Source organism: Panicum virgatum, chromosome 3N (assembly GCF_016808335.1).
Source record: "Panicum virgatum strain AP13 chromosome 3N, P.virgatum_v5, whole genome shotgun sequence".
NCBI classification, from domain to species: domain Eukaryota; kingdom Viridiplantae; phylum Streptophyta; class Magnoliopsida; order Poales; family Poaceae; genus Panicum; species Panicum virgatum.
This window is the reverse complement of record NC_053147.1, coordinates 38,876,799-38,893,895: the sequence shown is the minus strand read 5'-3', so window position 1 is coordinate 38,893,895 and position 17,097 is coordinate 38,876,799. Positions and strand designations below refer to the sequence as shown.

The 17,097-nt window shown below is 46.1% G+C and overlaps 2 protein-coding genes across 3 annotated transcripts; one reads left to right on the top strand and one right to left on the bottom strand.

Annotated features, from left to right (window-relative positions):
* Positions 1–2,458: 2,458 nt before the first annotated feature.
* On the bottom strand, positions 2,459–3,862 carry LOC120665926 (protein LURP-one-related 8-like). The gene is made up of 2 exons (XM_039945648.1): positions 3,465–3,862; positions 2,459–3,343 (listed from the first exon to the last, which is right to left on the bottom strand). The coding sequence occupies exons 1-2, from the start codon at positions 3,723–3,725 to the stop codon at positions 2,945–2,947; spliced, it is 660 nt and encodes a 219-aa protein (XP_039801582.1). The 5' UTR covers positions 3,726–3,862; the 3' UTR covers positions 2,459–2,944.
* Positions 3,863–11,151: 7,289 nt separating this feature from the next.
* On the top strand, positions 11,152–13,087 carry LOC120665925. 2 transcript variants are annotated; one of them, XM_039945645.1, is made up of 3 exons: positions 11,152–11,732; positions 11,902–12,304; positions 12,693–13,087. In XM_039945645.1, exons 1-3 carry the CDS (start codon positions 11,556–11,558, stop codon positions 12,782–12,784), a joined length of 672 nt encoding a protein of 223 aa, XP_039801579.1. In that variant the 5' UTR covers positions 11,152–11,555; the 3' UTR covers positions 12,785–13,087. The 2 variants fall into 2 exon arrangements, with proteins under 2 accessions (XP_039801579.1, XP_039801581.1); XM_039945647.1 differs by having other exon boundaries at positions 12,622–13,087.
* Positions 13,088–17,097: the final 4,010 nt, after the last annotated feature.

Sequence of the window (17,097 nt, the reverse complement as noted above, 5' to 3'; positions counted from 1 at the left end):
ATATTCTCTCCTCTAAATTCAGTTTCTCTGCACTCGTTCATACTCTACAGTCATAAATCTTGCCGAACGGCAAAGGACCTCTTCACTCAATGTGACCGCTCGAGGTCCCCACCGACAATGTACACCACAGAGGTCACACCACTCGTCGATCTCGCTGGCCTTTGTGAGTGTTCAATCCCTTCAATTGGGAAGGCATTCTATTGGAAAGTAGGAGGTGATTATTGCAATGTTGGCGTCAGCCGTCGAGGTGGTTTTCTGGGCCAAGCATCAGTGGCCAAGTTCTCAAGGTGCAGCAGGACCTTGGACTAAATGGAGGCTTCATCAAGCTTCAGATATTCCTCGACCGGTGTGGTTAAGGTCAATTTCAGTGGGAGTGTTATAGAATATCATGAGCATTAAATGTCATGCCACATCAGTAAATTTGCTGATCTGATAGAGTCATTTAAGAGGAGAGAGCAAGGGGGTTTCATAGGTTGAGAAAGAAGGGTCATCACATTGACTCCTCCGGTACAGTTAACAAATTTTCAGTTTTGGTAACTGTACAATGATACTCCACAATGAGACTAGCCTAAACTCGTTTCATTTGAGGGCTCCGGTGCTTCGCTTGCTTGGAATGTGTGCCTTATGGTCTCCCGCTGGAATTCTGCCTCGTGCAAAATCTTTCATCACATGGCTTTTGCTTCCCAGCATCATATCCAGTGTCTTCGTTGGTATTTAGTCTCTCCATTACAAATGATAATTTATTTAAATTTTTTTGACCTCAAGTTTGAGCACTAGTTTTATTCAAAAATTTATGCAAAATATCATTTTTTTGTAGTGCCGTGCCTTATTAACAAAAGTTATACAAGAATGACATAAATTTGACTATATTTGCATAATTTTTTGAATTAGACGAGCGGTCAAATTTGGATTAAAAAATTAAACGAATTATAATTTGAAATGGATGGGGCAGCTAAGAATTACTGATTTATTTTCGTCGGAATCAGAAGTGCACTCGGCAACAATTTTTTCTGTTTTGATTACTCTGCAAGGAAAGGTGTATTTATCATATTCTATTTACTTGTGGGCGGTATTATATTCTTTTTGTCATCTTCGTGGGCTCCCTCTGTTTCTTTGCGCTGGTCATCTTCTGATATTCTCATTTCCAACCACCAGCGTCTCTGTCTCAACACATCAGCAGTGATCAATTATTCATGCGCACAAAAGGCTTATGTACACCTGTTTGGAGCACAGTACTCCATTCCTTCCACTACCTCACTGCTTGACCTGTAAAATGGCAACATGGCTTAATAACCTGTCTTGGCTAACTAGCAGTCAAACATGGCCCTGATTTCCCATGGATCGAAATATGAATCTCAGAGTGTCAAGGTATCAATATTAGGGATACCTATACCTAAAGATGAGGGATTAGTAGATATGCCCCTTCGTTAGGTCAAAGGACGATCGGGCCCAACCAGGTGGTCCGGCCTACGCGGGAGGACTCCGCCTCGTCCGACCAGCGGGTGGAGGCTTCACCTCGCCCAACCGATGATCAAATGAGGGGAACGCGCCTGACCTATGGGAGGGCCCACCATGACCAGCGTCGCACGGAGACTGATAGCGGCATGGGCAGATAGACAAGAAGACGTGCCCTGACATAGCGAACAGTAGAGCGTCCCTCCCAGTCATGGCCTATGATAGTATAGGCCGTAGGGTAGGGGTGTGTTGTCCCTCAACGGAAGCGCCTCCACGTTCTTCACTCTGCAAACAACCCGACGGGACGGACTTGGCCGCGGAGGAGGAGGGCAACGACGGCAGACCTAGGTGAGCCCACGACGACCGGAGTGGTAGAGAACGCAAGACTCTCTCTCTCTCTATTGTACTCCATTCCCTCTCGTGTCGTATAAATGGGAGAGAATGGTCCCCGCAGGGGAGACTTTTTTCCACACACAGACACACAGATATTTTCCCCTCTGGAAGAGGCACAGCAGGAGTTCCAATCGTCTCGAGCCTTGTGGCTACCCCTACTAGACGACAGCTTAGTTTCCCATACTCGCTTACATCAGAGACTTGGGACGCCCATCCCTCTCTCGACCATTTGTACACCCCTATTGCAAACAATGCAAGGTACACGAGCTGCCGCGAACTGCCAGGCTTTGAGCCGTCATTGCCATGCCCGATCCAATATAATCCTTGTATCTTCTCGCACACCATTCGCTTCTAAACGCACAAAGAGGTCCTGCTCTCCAGAAATTATGGAGTGCAATATGAGGTTTCCACTTTTGTTCCACGAAATAGTTAACAAGGCAAGCTCTTGGCAACAATTGCTGAGTAGAGGTTTCAAACGCACTATCAGGTAGTATCATGTCAGAAGCTAGGAAATGAACAATCCAGATTTGTCCGGAGAACAACTAGAATTTGCTTTGTTCACTTCAGATCCAGGCGTCCAACTGAAGCAGAGCATCATTCAACACTATCAGATCGAAACGCGAGTAACCATAGTTCAATAACTGATGAAATGTTGTACAACAAAGTCATCGTAATTTCCTTTCAATTTCAAGGAAACAAAAAGGATTGGACTTGTCTGTACACCCACACATAACTTGAATGTTTAGATTTGATCTATACATCTATCACCTCCTATGTGTGCAGATTTATTTAGGCCATGAAGTAAAAAGAAACCCGGCACATATAGATAGAACACCTCAATATGGCTGCCATCAGTACGCATATCCTGAAATCCGAACATAAAAGGGTCGCGCCCCTGGGACTGGGACAAATGCTTCCATCAATCATCTCTGCTCAGGAGAGATGAGACAATAACGATGAAGCATAAAAAAGAGGCTCCTCATTCGCTAAAAGCAATCAGAAGGTGTTTTGTGACCAATTTTTCACACCATGCGGTGCCCCACGGTGGTGCCGAGTGCTGCAAGATTCGTGCATGTACACCATCCCCAGGCCATGTTCAGGATGCGTTCATCTGGTCCAGGAGGATGACAACGGCCATGGCCAACGGCGGATCGAAGCCCGGCAGCACGACGAGGCGGAACACGTCCGGGCCGACGGCGGCCTCCTTCTGGCACACCGTAGCGACGCGCCGCCGCTGCTCGCCGCCTGAAACGGAGGAGGCGAACACGTCGAGGCTGCGCCCGGCGTACGAGCCCTCCACGTCGTACCGGCAGCTGGGCGCAGCTCCCGCGTCCGCGCAGGACTGTCTGCGCGGCGGGGACAGGTGTGCCAGGCACCTGGTCGGGCGCAGGCTCACGTGCCGCCGGGCCGTGAACCGCTTCGGTGGCGCAGCCGCCGACGGGGACGCGGTCGCATCGCCGTCGTATATGAGCCACTCGTCCGCCAAGCTCAGCTTCTGCAGCGAGATCATGAGACCGACACCAAATTAATCAAGAGTTCTTCTTCCCAAGAAACTTTTATCCAGGCATGAAATCCTCCCGGATCGAAGAAACAGAGGACAAGAACTTGAGGGGTACCTTGCGGCGTATGGTGAGGAGACCCTGGCCGTCGGCGTCCATGAGCACGACCTCGCGGGGCGAGCCGCCGCCGTAGGTCTCGACGCGGTAGACGAGGTTGCCCTTGCAGTCGAACACCGTGAACCCCTTCCCGTTGAACAACAGCGACCGCCGCCACACCGTCAGCGACACGGCCTCCCCGTTCTCCTCCGCCACGGCCGCCGGAGCAACTGCGGGCGCTGCTGATGCCGCTGCCGCGCCGTTTGGGTGAACTTTTGTCATGGATGCTTGGATGCGTGTGGATGCTATGCTGACGTCGCTGCGTGCGAGCAGAGGAGGCTGCGGAGGTCAGAGGAGAACAGTGGAGGCTGGTGTGTGTGCAATGTGAGGTGAGCGATGATGGCAGGGGACAACACTGTAGGTTCCCTGAATTTATAGCTCGGGATGGCGCATGGACGAAAATGTCCTTGTGTTTCTGGAGGATTTGCTGTGTGCCATAGTGGTAACGTGGGGTTTTCAGCTTTTTGTCTTTTCTACAGTTGAGACTACGAAAATTAACAAATACACACTACTTAGTCCTTCAAATTTGGGGAATTGGCAAGTGCATCTTTAAAATCATACACGAGTCCAATAAGACCAGACCTTTTTTAGAGGCAATAAGACCAGATTTAATGGTAATCGAACAATGGCTCGATAAGGTGAGACCTAACACGTAACAAGCCCATGACATTTTTAATTTATATGTACTGAAAAGGCAGTTTAAACGTTTTATATATAGTGCTTGAAGAATCAATTGTCGATGCTACTTTGCCTCTGTAAAAAAAATGCTTGCCATTTCAAAATTTAAGTGGTAGAACTTTGTTACTAGTTTCCGGAGGTGAGATAGGCAACATTATGCGCATCTGGTGAAATTGATGAAACTGATGAATCATAGGAGAGCACTTCTGTAATAATTTGATTTACACCTAGCGAGCACATTATTTTAGCTCTTGGATAGCCGACCAACCGCAAAAGGATAACAAGATGCGTGCTTCACCATCGATTGCTATTTGCTAGCCATGATGCTAAAACAGGGTGACCAATTCATCCACCCCATCAACCGCACAACGCAGTAAACAAAAATATCCCCCGGCCGCCGGTCCCTCCCAAGGAAGGAATAATCCGCCGGAGATGAGACTCCCGGGTCAACCACCATGGAAGGAAAAGGTAAACCAAGCTCGCTCGCGGCCAGGACGGCTCCACGTCCGCCACGGCAAGGTAGTAATCCAGTGCAAGCCTGTGGTGCAAAATCAAAGTGTTCCGCGGAAGAAGAGCTGGCTGAGGGACTGATGGTGCTTATTAGCATAATTAATCCAGGCAGCGGCAATAAACAAGGCTCCATCGCCGGGTGCTCCGAGCTCGGGCGGCTCGGCGGGGGCCACTGCTGCGCTATGAGCCCCGCCATATCTTTATCTGGCTCACCGGCGGCGGTGGGGCTGATGCGGAGCCCCTGGCAGGGATTGGGATCACCGTCGCCATTAGATTAATCCCAAGGATTAGCTAGGATATTGCCCCCCGTCTCTGTCCTGCGTGCTGGGAAACTCTTGGCTAGACTTCGACCTCTTTCCGCTAGCTCCTTGTTTGGTTTGGTTTGTCATCTCGTTGTTACTTAGCAGTGATGATTGGTTAATTTTAAGTGGTTATGTGGGCTAGGTCTCGTGTTCCAGAGATGATTGATTGATTGGTCAAGTGGAGAAGGGTCGGTTGTTAACGGGTGAGTAATCTATGTTTGTTTGGGTGGTTGATGTCGCAAGGGACGTGAGAGATAGTTGGCCAAAGCTACGACCGGCAAGTGGCAATGGTGAGGTGTCCTGGTTGTCATTGTGTGCACACACACACACTAAACCCATATATACACACAGGTGTGTGTGTGTGTGTGTGTGTATGTGCTAAATGCAAGTAGCATTTTTAGTGGTGGTGATTGAAACCTAGGTTTGAATTCCGTGACGTGAATGAGCCATTGTGAATGTTTCTTTATTGAGAATCTATGCCGGTGTGTTTCCTTCTTTTCTCTTTCTTGTGAGTTTCATGGCCGTACGAAGAAGCTAGCAAAACCTGAATCTATCTATAGTATAAAGATAAAAGAAACTTTTAAGTACACGTTTTTCCACTGGAAAGTAACAATACCCCTCTCAACAGCCCCATCTGTCAGCGCGGGGGTTAGCCCACTCGAGTGCAGACCGATGAAAATCGATCATTCTAAAATGGTTCCGTCAAAAACCAAAAGTTTCTATCATTGCGAGCGAAGCCTTACCTGCCCACTGTACCCACGTCAACTCCTGCGCACAAATCACGGCTCCATTACCATCCCTCCTTCACCGCTTACTAATCATGTGCTACCGGTCCTCTCGGTCGGTGCTCGCACGATCGCAGCGACGCCATTTGTGTGCACGAGGATGTGAGTTAGTGGTGCAATCATTTAGTCCATCTTGCTAGTTGAAGTGAAGTATGACCAACATAAATATGGAGGTTGTCTTCACCTCTCCTATCTATGTGTGTGGGGAGAGAAGGGGAGCTCCACACGCGCACTCGCTCGCCTCGCCGGGGAACGGGGCGAAATACGCAGGCGTTGAATGGTCCGCCGAAATCTGCCCCCCCTCCTCCCCCAAGGGATCGCTGTCTGGCTTGTGGGCTCTTCTATATATCTAACCCGTCAGCCTCTACCAGGAGAGCAGGTCTGCGGAACCGCTCGCTCTTGTGATCCTGCACCAGGAGAGGGCGAATCAGATTGGCTCCAGCTCAGTATGTATTTCGTGATCAGATCCAGTTCATAATCATATTTTCTGAAATCATGTTTATGATATTCGTACTATCTAGTATATTAGAGTCTTACATGCTAGGTTTAATCCTCGTCATATTAAATCTAATCGGAATTTAAACTTATAATTATCTATTTTTACAACAGTGCCAGGCGCGGGCAGTCGACGGCAGGGCACATCGCCTTAGCTGGCACTGACACTATGTTGCCATGGCCAAAGGTAAAGTTCTTGTCATTCGTCCTAGCCTATGCATCCATCTCTGGTAGTTGAGGTGAAATGCGGAGGCAGTCGCGGGATGTCTAATCCCATCAACAAGACCCGGGCCGCTGCTCCCCCCTTCCCTATTGTGCACTATTGTGCACGCCCCCTTCTCATCCATCTACGTCGCCCGTCCTCCGCATGGGGCCCGTCCCACCGCAATCGAACCGAATGCTGCCACCGACGCCGCAAGGTACCCGCGCTCAGCCGCCAAGGGGGTCTCGCCAGCATTGTGGCAGGTGGACACCACCACAGCAGAAGTAGCAGTGGGAGCTGGGGGCAAGGGGCCAGGGATCTGCTACAGGCTGCCGGACGTGATGGAGATGGTGCACGAGGGCTTTGTTTGGGTGTGCTAGATTTCTAGCACGCACGCATCCCGAAAAAAGAATCTCGCATGCATGAAGCACTAAATGAAGTATATTTGCAAAAAAAATTTTAGGGATGAGTGTAATTTTTCATGACGAATCTAATGACGGTAATTAATCGATGATTAGCTACAGTGATGCTACAGTAACCATCCTCTAATCACGCGGTCAAAGGCCTTATTAGATTCTTCAGAGCCACTAGCGCGGGGGTTCTGAAGTTGGTTTTGTAAACTGACTTTGTTTAACACCATAATTAATGGTCAAAGTTGCGCACTATTCACTAGCGCTACAATTCTAACCAAACCAAACAAGGCCGAGGTAGGCAGGTACCCATTTACATCCACAGCTTCCACAACCTTGATCTGCAGTCATAAAACTTAGTTATAGAATTTAAATCTATTTGGTTCCACAAGTTTTCGTGAATTGTAATCTGCAGTCACCCACAGCTGAAACATGAAGGAAAACAAAAGTGAACATAAGAAAAATGCATAGAAGATCGTAACATGTGTTTCAATTACAAGGAGGGCCCACAAATCAGAGCAAACGGGCGCACCAAGGAAGATACACCTGAGAATCATGACCAAGGCCCACCTGTCAGGTACCCAGAGGAAGGTGTTGACACTCAAACGACCATTTCTGAGCGTCAATAATATCAAAATAAATGGATAAGCTTACATTTCTTACACTCATATTGCTAATTGTTGACACCGGAATTTGGTAAATCCGATGCAATCTAAAGTATGGAGATCATCGGCTAATTAGTGTGCATCGGCAAGGATCACGTACAACGAGTGGGCATTCATGCCGATACTTCGCAGATTTGTATGAAGCCAGTGGAAGAAGGCCGATGAAGGAGCAAAGGAAAGATGGAGCGCATTGGACCTGTGGGCCGAAAGAGCGTCGCAACTGATGGAGCAAGAATTGGGCTGGCTAGCTGCGCCGTCAAGTAATCGTGTCAGATCTAGTTTGTTTTTGAAAGTTTATTTCTTATTAGTCAAGTTGTGTCGTCATCGACTAGCGTTTGTAGCTTATAAATATCAACCTACGGGCTTGTAATCAGACTCATCACATCGATCAACAAAACATATTTACCCTTTCTAGTACCTTTACCTATTTTTACCCTAGGAGTAGGAGTAATTTAGATCTTTGATGAGTTCTTCAACAAGCTGGGCTGCATCGTCTCGATCTCCAGTGTGCCACAAGTTACCGTCACCAGGTATCCCAGATTTCAACTTCCGGGTGCATCGCTGTTGTTGAATCTGGTTCTTATCCACCATTTATCGAGTACCTTAGATCTTCGACCGATGGCACATTGCTTCTGTCCAAATCTACGGTATTCACCATTTATCGATTTTTCCGTATCTTGTGAGCATGGTCATCTCTTGCTAGATGTGGTAAAATCACACTTACCCTAACCTTGATTAAGTTTGCATCGGCTGATTTTTTTTCCTTTAGTCTATCGTCTCGCTATTCAGATTGCTTTGATTAGCTTTTATCCATTAGCAATAGGCGATATATTATTCAATGGTCTGTTGCATCGTAATCTTATTTATCGATCATGTGCCATTGGAATCAAGTCCTATTGTGGGTAGATCTATCGACTCGTGGAGTCTCAATTAATCTCTTATCTTACTAGTAGTATTTCTGGATTGAAACTTCTGAGCGCATCACTGTCATTTCATTAAGAAAATATTTGTGGTAATGTTAGTTGAAACTTTTTGGTTTATGGTTCTATTCATAAAGAAAGACTTCAACGGTGCTCTGTTCCCTATCGGCTTTCTAACCGACAGCTTTTGTGCTTTATTGTCATGAATCGTATAGATCTAGATTGAATAGCCGATGAACTGCTCATGTTCATCAGGATGCTAGAATCGGCCTCATGGATGATTGTTCGTTTACCACGTCTTGTCCTACTATGTTGTTATCGCTACTGGTGCCGGGATCATATCGGCCTCCCGATCGCCTTTGACTACAGAAGAATCATCTTCACCTTGACAATTGAATGATCAAACAGACTGGCACGTCAGCGCACACCATGCACGCCGATCAGGATTCGGTACGATGGAGCAAAGAAGATCTCCCTGGCCCTAGTGTTCGGTACGCCGATCCACATTGTGATGGCTCCACTACAACACAAATCTTATTTAGAGACACTTTCGTATAGTCATTTTACAATTTGTCTTTACAAATATGTCATAATGTATTGTAAAAACACTTTTTGTGGCACTTTAGAAAGCGTCACATGTATTAAGACACTATTTGAGGCATTTTAAATCATAGAGACAATTTTTTAAGTCATTTCATAGAATGCCAATACATATTATTAGGGGCAATTTTGAGACACTTTAATTTTTGACCTTAGCCTCATAGAGACATATGTTGAGTCATTCTTTTTAATATCTTGAGACACTATTTAGATCATTGAGGCACATTATTGAATAGTCCTAAGAATTATACTAAGTGTGTATGTAATAGTTGTTGTAAGGTTGAGATGGTTTGCAAGTTGAGGATTATGCAATATGGTGTGAGGTCTTGAGTTCGAAGAATCAAAACTCCAAGTATTATCATGTTTTATATATTATTTAGTGCACCTAGAGAGTAGACACATAATAGTGTGTCATTACAAGTTGTCTTATAGAACATAGAGACAATTAACAAAGTATCTCTTCAATCAAAGAGACACTGAATGTAGTGGCTATGCCGGAACCGCCAAATTAAAACTCTAAATTAAGCATAATGGCCGTTATTTGAACACATCAGGCGCATTAGCTTAATGGCTTAATTTGACGGCTCTTTTTCAACCCACGGTCCGATCGAAATAATACTGGTAGTCTCACGTGAAGGTGATCGCAGATGGTACAAGCATGATAATACTTAAAATACAACTACAATACGATTATGAAACATTAAGTTTTACAAACCGATTTACAGTTATTTACATAATTTTATAAATTTTTATAACATAAGAAACCCAAGTTTAGAAATAAAAAGGTCTACCCCTCCTTCATACCGACCAAAAGCGTGCACCCCGCCAACTCCATGAACTACTCCTCCGGCTCAACTACTACCCAACATTCTACGTCTCGGCGGATAAACTTGGCACAGCAGGGACAGAAATCGACGTGGGAAGGACCTATAATAAATTTGCAGCAAAGCCCTGAGCAACTAATACTCAGCAATACTTACCCGACTATTGGGTATACTTAGCCCATGTATCTAGACATGCAAAGCTTTCTGGCTGGTAGTTTATTTTGCAGAGATAGCATCTACAAAGGATCCTTAATTTCCAGATTTTAGCTTCAAATTATAGTAATAATTTTTGCTAAACATCTATAATTTTCCTTTCTATAACAATCAAAGAGAAATTAATAATTGATCATATAACATCAACATTTATCAACTCAATCGTTTTATTTCCTTACTACGATGTGGTGCTATTTTCTTACTACGATGTGGTGCTGCAATCAAGGTGCTCATATCCGAGAGCGACTGCGGCAAATCTATCCGATTTAACCTTGCAAGGTGGACCTAACCATCACGACACGCATAAGCCCCGTCGGACCACACGCACCAACCATTCCCCTCCCTGCCTCGAACTACATGACCGCCCCACCATCATATGGTCAGCCGAGCTCAACGTGAGACCACCAAAAGTAAATACATGCATCCCATTTCTCCGCGACTACTCGACTACCCCAGGAGGTGAGTTGAAGTCCTATACTTTCGAAGCGAGGCAGTACTAGGCTTACCGGATTCGACTACCTCCTACTCCCGGCATGCGGTTAGTACAATTCAAACTCGATCAACAGGGCCAGACAACGAACGGTCCTTAACTGACATAGAAGGAGCTACACCCCCCCGGTCTGGTCTCAAATTTCATTTCCTTTCATTCATAAATTCAGTATATATCCTATACGGAAACATAAATACAACCTATATCTCGCAAGTAACAGGAAAATACTCGACTTCTACCGAATCCTATTTAGCATAGCAAGACTATCGTCCTACGTCTATTTGTGTAAGACTCATGGAACCTAGGGATTATGTATGTAGAGTCTCATTCAATTCCTATCAACGTAATGCACAACTAGTGTGACCATCATGTGTGGTATCTCCCCCTTTCATCATTGACAGGAACCACACATAGATTGCACGTTAACTTTGAGCCGGGGGGATCATTATCTGCATCGCCTTTAGGCTCCTTTGGGCTGCCTGTCTCAGCTTTCGCGCCCATCCGGAGCTGGCCCGATGCGTCTTGTTTACTAGCTGCCTGTTGTAGTCGACAGAGGTTAGTTGCTGGTGTTTCTTTAGAAGTAACAGTGGCGGAGTTCGTGAAAATTAGAGGGAGAAAGGAGAGAGAAAGAGAAAAAAAAGAGATTGATGGCGCACCACCTGCAACCCCACCCCCGTGGCGCGCAGGCCCCCTACCTCCAGCCCCGGCGACGGCTTGCATCGGTGGGAGGCGCTGCCTCGAGGCGAGCAGCATTGGTGGCAAGCGGTGGCGGCGGTACAGCCTGCACGGGGCGGTCCCGGCCGGTGCTGTCGCGCATAGTACACGGGGCACGCGGCCAGCGCTGATCCACCCATCCTCCTTGAATTAGGCAAGCTGCTCATCCCCGGATCGAGGAGCAATAGGGCGCGCAGAGGCCACCTGCAGGGGGCTGCCGCGCGGAAGAGTGGCCGTGAGGAGCATGGGGGCAGAGGAGGCCGCTGCGTCCTGCTGCAGCACGGGGAGGCGGCGGCCGGCCAGCAGCTGCGGCGGAGACGGCATGCCGATTAGCTCCTGTCCAAGAAGCAAGCACACGACAGGAGCAGAGACCATGGCGCTCGAGCTCCCCATGGATGACAGAACAACCTTTGCATGTCAGGTGTTCGACCATATGCCATTTAGGCAGCAGCTCGTCATACCATGGATTGCTTTCTTGTTGGTTTATGTGCGGAAGAAATATTGTTTCCAGCTCGTTCATCCTCCCTGTTTCCTTTCTATAATTTTTGTTTCAAAACACTGATTCTTACTTCCTATGCTTCTATATATAGGATTCTACGCTTGGTGGAGTTGCTAATGATAGTGAGCAGATGGGAGGAGGTGCCGGCGGTTCACCCCGGCGACCTGGCAAGGTAGATCCGGTGGCGGCTGGGGCGCGCGGGCCCGGCTGGGCGGCAGCCGGCTTGCGTCGGCGTGAGAGGGACGCTGCGTCCCAGCAAGGCGCTCGGCCGGCGGAGGCGCGGATCCGGCAGCGGCTGGGCGCGCAGGACTGGAAGGGCGATGGCTTGCTTCGGCACGGGGGCAACGCGGCGGCCCGGCTAGGCGCTCGGCGGTGGAGGTGCGGATCCGGCGGTGGCTGCTGTAGGAGGCGGTGGCGGCGCGGATCCGGGGCCACCATCGACAAGGTCACAAACGATGACAAAACTCTTCCGCAGCAATACAGTGCCCCTCAAGGTGATATTTTTTTACATCTTCGTGATGCTGAGCTAATTAGCTGGAGCTAGGAACCGATCTGTGCATGATTAGTTGAGGAGGGAGATTTGGTGGATTCAAATTGCAGATCTTTTGCGAAAAAAACCCTTACCTATATCACTTTGATTAGGCTTCATTTCACACTGTCATATCATTCTATGACTTGTAGTATAGGATTCTAAACTGACGCTGGTGGCCATATGTTTAGGATTCTATGACTTGGTGGACACAATTTCATTTGATTACATGCTTTTAATCCTTTTTTTTATTTTTGACGTGGTGAACTGGTGTCCCTGCAGGGATTCCCAGATCGATCCTGCTGCCTGACGCCTGTTCTGACTTGACTGACGAGCTTGACTCATTGCTATAGACAATAAGCAGGCCGCCATCAGATCCGAAGCTAAGGCAGCAGCAGGCTCACGGGCTCCATGGAAAGCGACAGGCTTGCGAACAGGATGGTGACCTTGGGCACGCAACGGGACTGCACGGGGGTCATCCGGATTCTATTTTAGAGGATAAAAAACTGATGTTTCTATGGCTATGAGCGTGTGTTTCTATGCCTGAATGAGTTAATGGTTACATATCAGAGAACCAGAAACTAATTTTTCTATGGCTATGTTTGTGGGCTTTTAGGTTTACGTTTCTATGCTTTCTAGTATAGATTTCTATACATGCTAAACTGTGTTTTCGGATATTTATGCAAGGCATTGTTTCTGTGCTTACATGCATAATATTCTATGGAAGGCATGTTAGTTGCATCGATCATATGTACCTGTTGTTTAATCATAGTCGCTTTTCTACGATTTGTCACCACTGCCTTCTACGATTGTCACTACTGCATTCTATGATCGTCATTGGTGAATTTACAATTATGTTGTATGAGCTTTATGATTGATGCCGTTGTGCATGATTTTTTGAATGTGTTGCATAGCCTCTGTATACTAGTTTTTATGTCCACTACTTTTGATTCCTATGAGCAAATTAGATTAGAAATTCAAATTTCTCATCCCCTAGCTGTTATGTCTGAGTATATGCACCTTGCTGCCTTCTATGACATGTCTTATACAACCTGTATCGCTGTTATCGCTGTCGTTTATGAGCTGTACCGCTGTCTTCTATGACATGTCTTATATAACCTGAATCACTATCTCCTATGACATATATAGAGTATAAACTGCCTCTTATGACCTGTATCACCGCTGCCTTCTATGACCTATAGAACCTTCTATGACTCGTATCCCTGCCTTATATGACATATATCGTACAAACTGCTATCTATGACCTTCCATGACCTGAATTGCTGCATTCTATGACTTGTACGATAGTGTGATTTCTATGGGTCAAGAAGATTCGAAGATCAAATTCTACGACATGCTACTCCGGGGTATATGTCCGGATACTCCGGAGTATCCTGCTATCCCTTTTTGTCCTTGGAATTATTTGATTAATTGACTTAATAGGCTATAGGCCCAATTAATCTAACAAATTTGTGCCTCTGCACATATGTTTTTATGACTGCACGCATATGTTTATATGTCATGTTTCTAGGATAGATGCATTTATGACTAACTATGAGTATCTATGATGGCTAGATTCAAATTTCAAATTTTTGCTCTACGGAGCTGTATGACAGTGTTATATATCTAAACTTTCTATGGCCTATATTGTTGTCTTCTATGACATGTATCGATGCCCTTTTATGACTTTGTATAGAGTATAAAATTTTAAATTTTTTCTATACGGAGCTGTATGACAGTGTTATATGTATAAACCTTCTATGGCCTATATTTGTTGTCTTCTATGACATGTATTGATGCCCTTCTATGACCCTGTATAGAATATAAAATGATCTGCATCATCACTGGCTTCTATGACCTATCCTCTATGACCTGTGTCGCTGCCTTTCTATGACATGTATCCCTGCCTTCTATGACACTATATAGAGTACAAAATGAACAACGTAAAACACGCTTGACTCAGATCGGCAACCCGGATACTACAGCTGTATGTCCGGACATACGATCGACAACCCGAATACTCCGGATATATGTCCGGACAATTGGATCTACGACTATAAATACGGGTTTCTATGATGCCTAGATTTAAATTTCAAAATTTTTCAACAAAATATTCAAAATGGATTTCATATGATGTAGAAAAATACTAGTAAATTAGTAGTGAAAACCGTTTGTGAAGCGAATGTCTGAGTGAATAGTTATTGTAAAAAAAACTAGCATGAAAAAACTTTTATTTTGAATTCTGTAACGCGCTGCTCTCTCCACTGCGTGAGGTGCAGGTGGTGGCGTGGGGTACCTTTTATTTGAATCATGGGTGGGCACATGGGGGGCGTGGGGCCCTGGTTGCCCAGGGGCTCGCGGGGGGCGGGGGCACAGGTCCGGCTGGTCGGCCGAGGCTTCCGTTTCCTATTGGAAGCCTTGGGCTCCCATTAGTCGGACCCTCTATATATATATATATATATATATATATTTAGTCATAATTTAAAATAATAGGATATGCACCGGGGTTTGCCTTCGGGCTGTTGCTCTATACTGGGGTGAACTGGGCCTTGGGCCTGATCCTCACGCCTCTCCTCCTGCTGGGCCTGCTCCGACGGCTCCTGTGGCTCTGCAACCACCTCATACACAACCTCCTCCGCAGCAGCTGCTACACGTATGCATATGATATGAGAAATGTGATTATGATTTGTAATGATAAATTAGTCATTAAATGCATATCAGTACTAGTTGACAACATTTTCAGGTATCCGGAATATCCGGACCAATACCCAGAGTGTCGGGACCCCCAAGTCCGGAGTTTCCGGACTCTAGCCCAGAGTTTCCTCCAGAGACTTCCAAGTCCGGAGTTTCCGGGCTCTAGCCCATAGTTTCCGGACCCGACAGCACTTTTTCTACTAAGAACAAAAATTCTCATGGTGGAAAAACTATCCCAGCAAAATTGAAACCCTCTTGAATCCTAGTTCAAGGATGCATATCGAGATGATTGACCAAAGGAAATCACTTAGAACTTCCTAGAAAGATAGATCGGGCCGGCACAAGTTTGAATACCTAGAACAAGCTTTTCTTGCACGAAGAACTTGAAATCAATAGTATCACGGGAAGGAGCATGTGGAGAAGAAGGTGCTCCGCGCCATCTTGAAGCCTTCTTGGCCTTAAGCTCAAGTTGGGGTGGGAATTTGGGGTTTAGGACTCTAGGGAGAGGGGGAGCACTTGAGGGAACAGGTGAGGGAGGTAGTGAATGAGAGAGAGAGAGTGAGAGGGAGCTGTGAGAGAGATGAGTTAGTTTTAATTGTTGTGGGGCCCAGATGGCAAAACTTAGATGAATTAGAAACTCTATGTCCGGAGTATCCGGGCAAGGTGTTACAATCCTTCCCCCTAAAAGAAATCTCATCTCGAGATTTACGTTGAAGGTGCTAAATTGAAAGGAAATTGAGAAATTATGTACCTTGGTAAGTTTGGAGCAATTCAGGACATTGGGACTGAACAAATTTCACCGTTTCCCAAGTGGCTTCTCGCTCGGAGTGATTGCTCCATTGCACCTTATAGAAATTACTGGTTTGGTTTCGAGTGACCCTAGTCTTGTGGTCCACAATTTTGATAGGATGCTCTGAATAAACAAGATCGGGCTCCAACTGTAGATTCTCCATGTCAATCACCTTAGTTGGAACATGGAGGCATTTCCTGAGCTGAGAGACATGGCATATATTATGAACCGCGAATAATTGGGCAGAAAGTTCCAAGCGATATGCTACAGGCCCACATCGCTCAATGATAGGAAAATGCCCAACATAACGAGGGGCGAGCCTTCCCTTCAAACCAAATCGTTGGACCCTTTTCATTGGAGATACCTGCAAATAGATATGATCGCCAATTTGGAATGAAATCGATTAACGCTTCTTATCCGCGTAACTCTTTTGTCGGGATTTTGCAATCTTTAAGTTTTCCTGAATAACCCGAACTTGTTCTTCAGCCTCACCAACTATATCAGTCCCAAAGAAATTTCTTTCACTGGCTTCTGACCAATTTAATGGGGTTCTACACCTTCGCCCATATAATGCCTCAAAAGGAGCCATTCGTATGCTCTCTTGATAGCTATTGTTATAGGCGAACTCGGCTAAAGGTATACATTCATCTCATTTTTGACTGTAGGTGAGTGCACACACTCTAAGCATATCCTCCAGAATTTGATTGACTCTCTCTATCTGACCATCTGTCTGAGGATGATACGCTGAACTGCGGATCAGTTGAGTACCCAAGGCGGCATGAAATTGTTCCCAGAACCGGGCAATGAATTGTGCACCACGATCTGAAATGATTGTCCTGGGTACCCCATGCAAACTCATGATATGACTAATATACAGCTCGGCATAGTGTTGTGCCCTATATATAGTTTTCACGGGAAGAAAATGAGCTGACTTTGTAAGGCGGTCCACAATAACCCAAATAGAGTCATACCCCTTTGAAGTCTTAGGAAGTCCCACAATGAAGTCCATACTAATATCCTCTCATTTCCATGATGGAATACTCAGTGGCTGAAGAGGACCGGCTGGTTTCAAATGACTTGCCTTAACCCTCCTGCAGGTGTCACATTCCGACACATACCTGGCGATTTTCTGCTTCATCCTTGTCCACCAGAATCGCTGTTTCAAATCTTGATACATTTTATTGCTGCCAGGGTGGATGGAATACCTAGAGAGGTGAGCTTCATCGAGAATTTACTTCTGTAGCTCCAAATCTTTAGGTACTACCAGGCGATTA

Bases quoted from the DNA above. Each gene is read 5' to 3' on its own strand.
- LOC120665926 (XM_039945648.1), bottom strand. From the start codon at position 3,725: ATGACAAAAGTTCACCCAAACGGCGCGGCAGCGGCATCAGCAGCGCCC. The intron at 3,344-3,464 runs GTACCCCTCAAG...ATCTCGCTGCAG, and splicing joins TCCTCACCATACGCCGCAAG to AAGCTGAGCTTGGCGGACGA.
- LOC120665925 (XM_039945645.1), top strand. From the start codon at position 11,556: ATGGGGGCAGAGGAGGCCGCTGCGTCCTGCTGCAGCACGGGGAGGCGG. The intron at 11,733-11,901 runs GTGTTCGACCAT...TTCTATATATAG, and splicing joins GAACAACCTTTGCATGTCAG to GATTCTACGCTTGGTGGAGT. The intron at 12,305-12,692 runs GTGATATTTTTT...TCATTGCTATAG, and splicing joins GCAATACAGTGCCCCTCAAG to ACAATAAGCAGGCCGCCATC.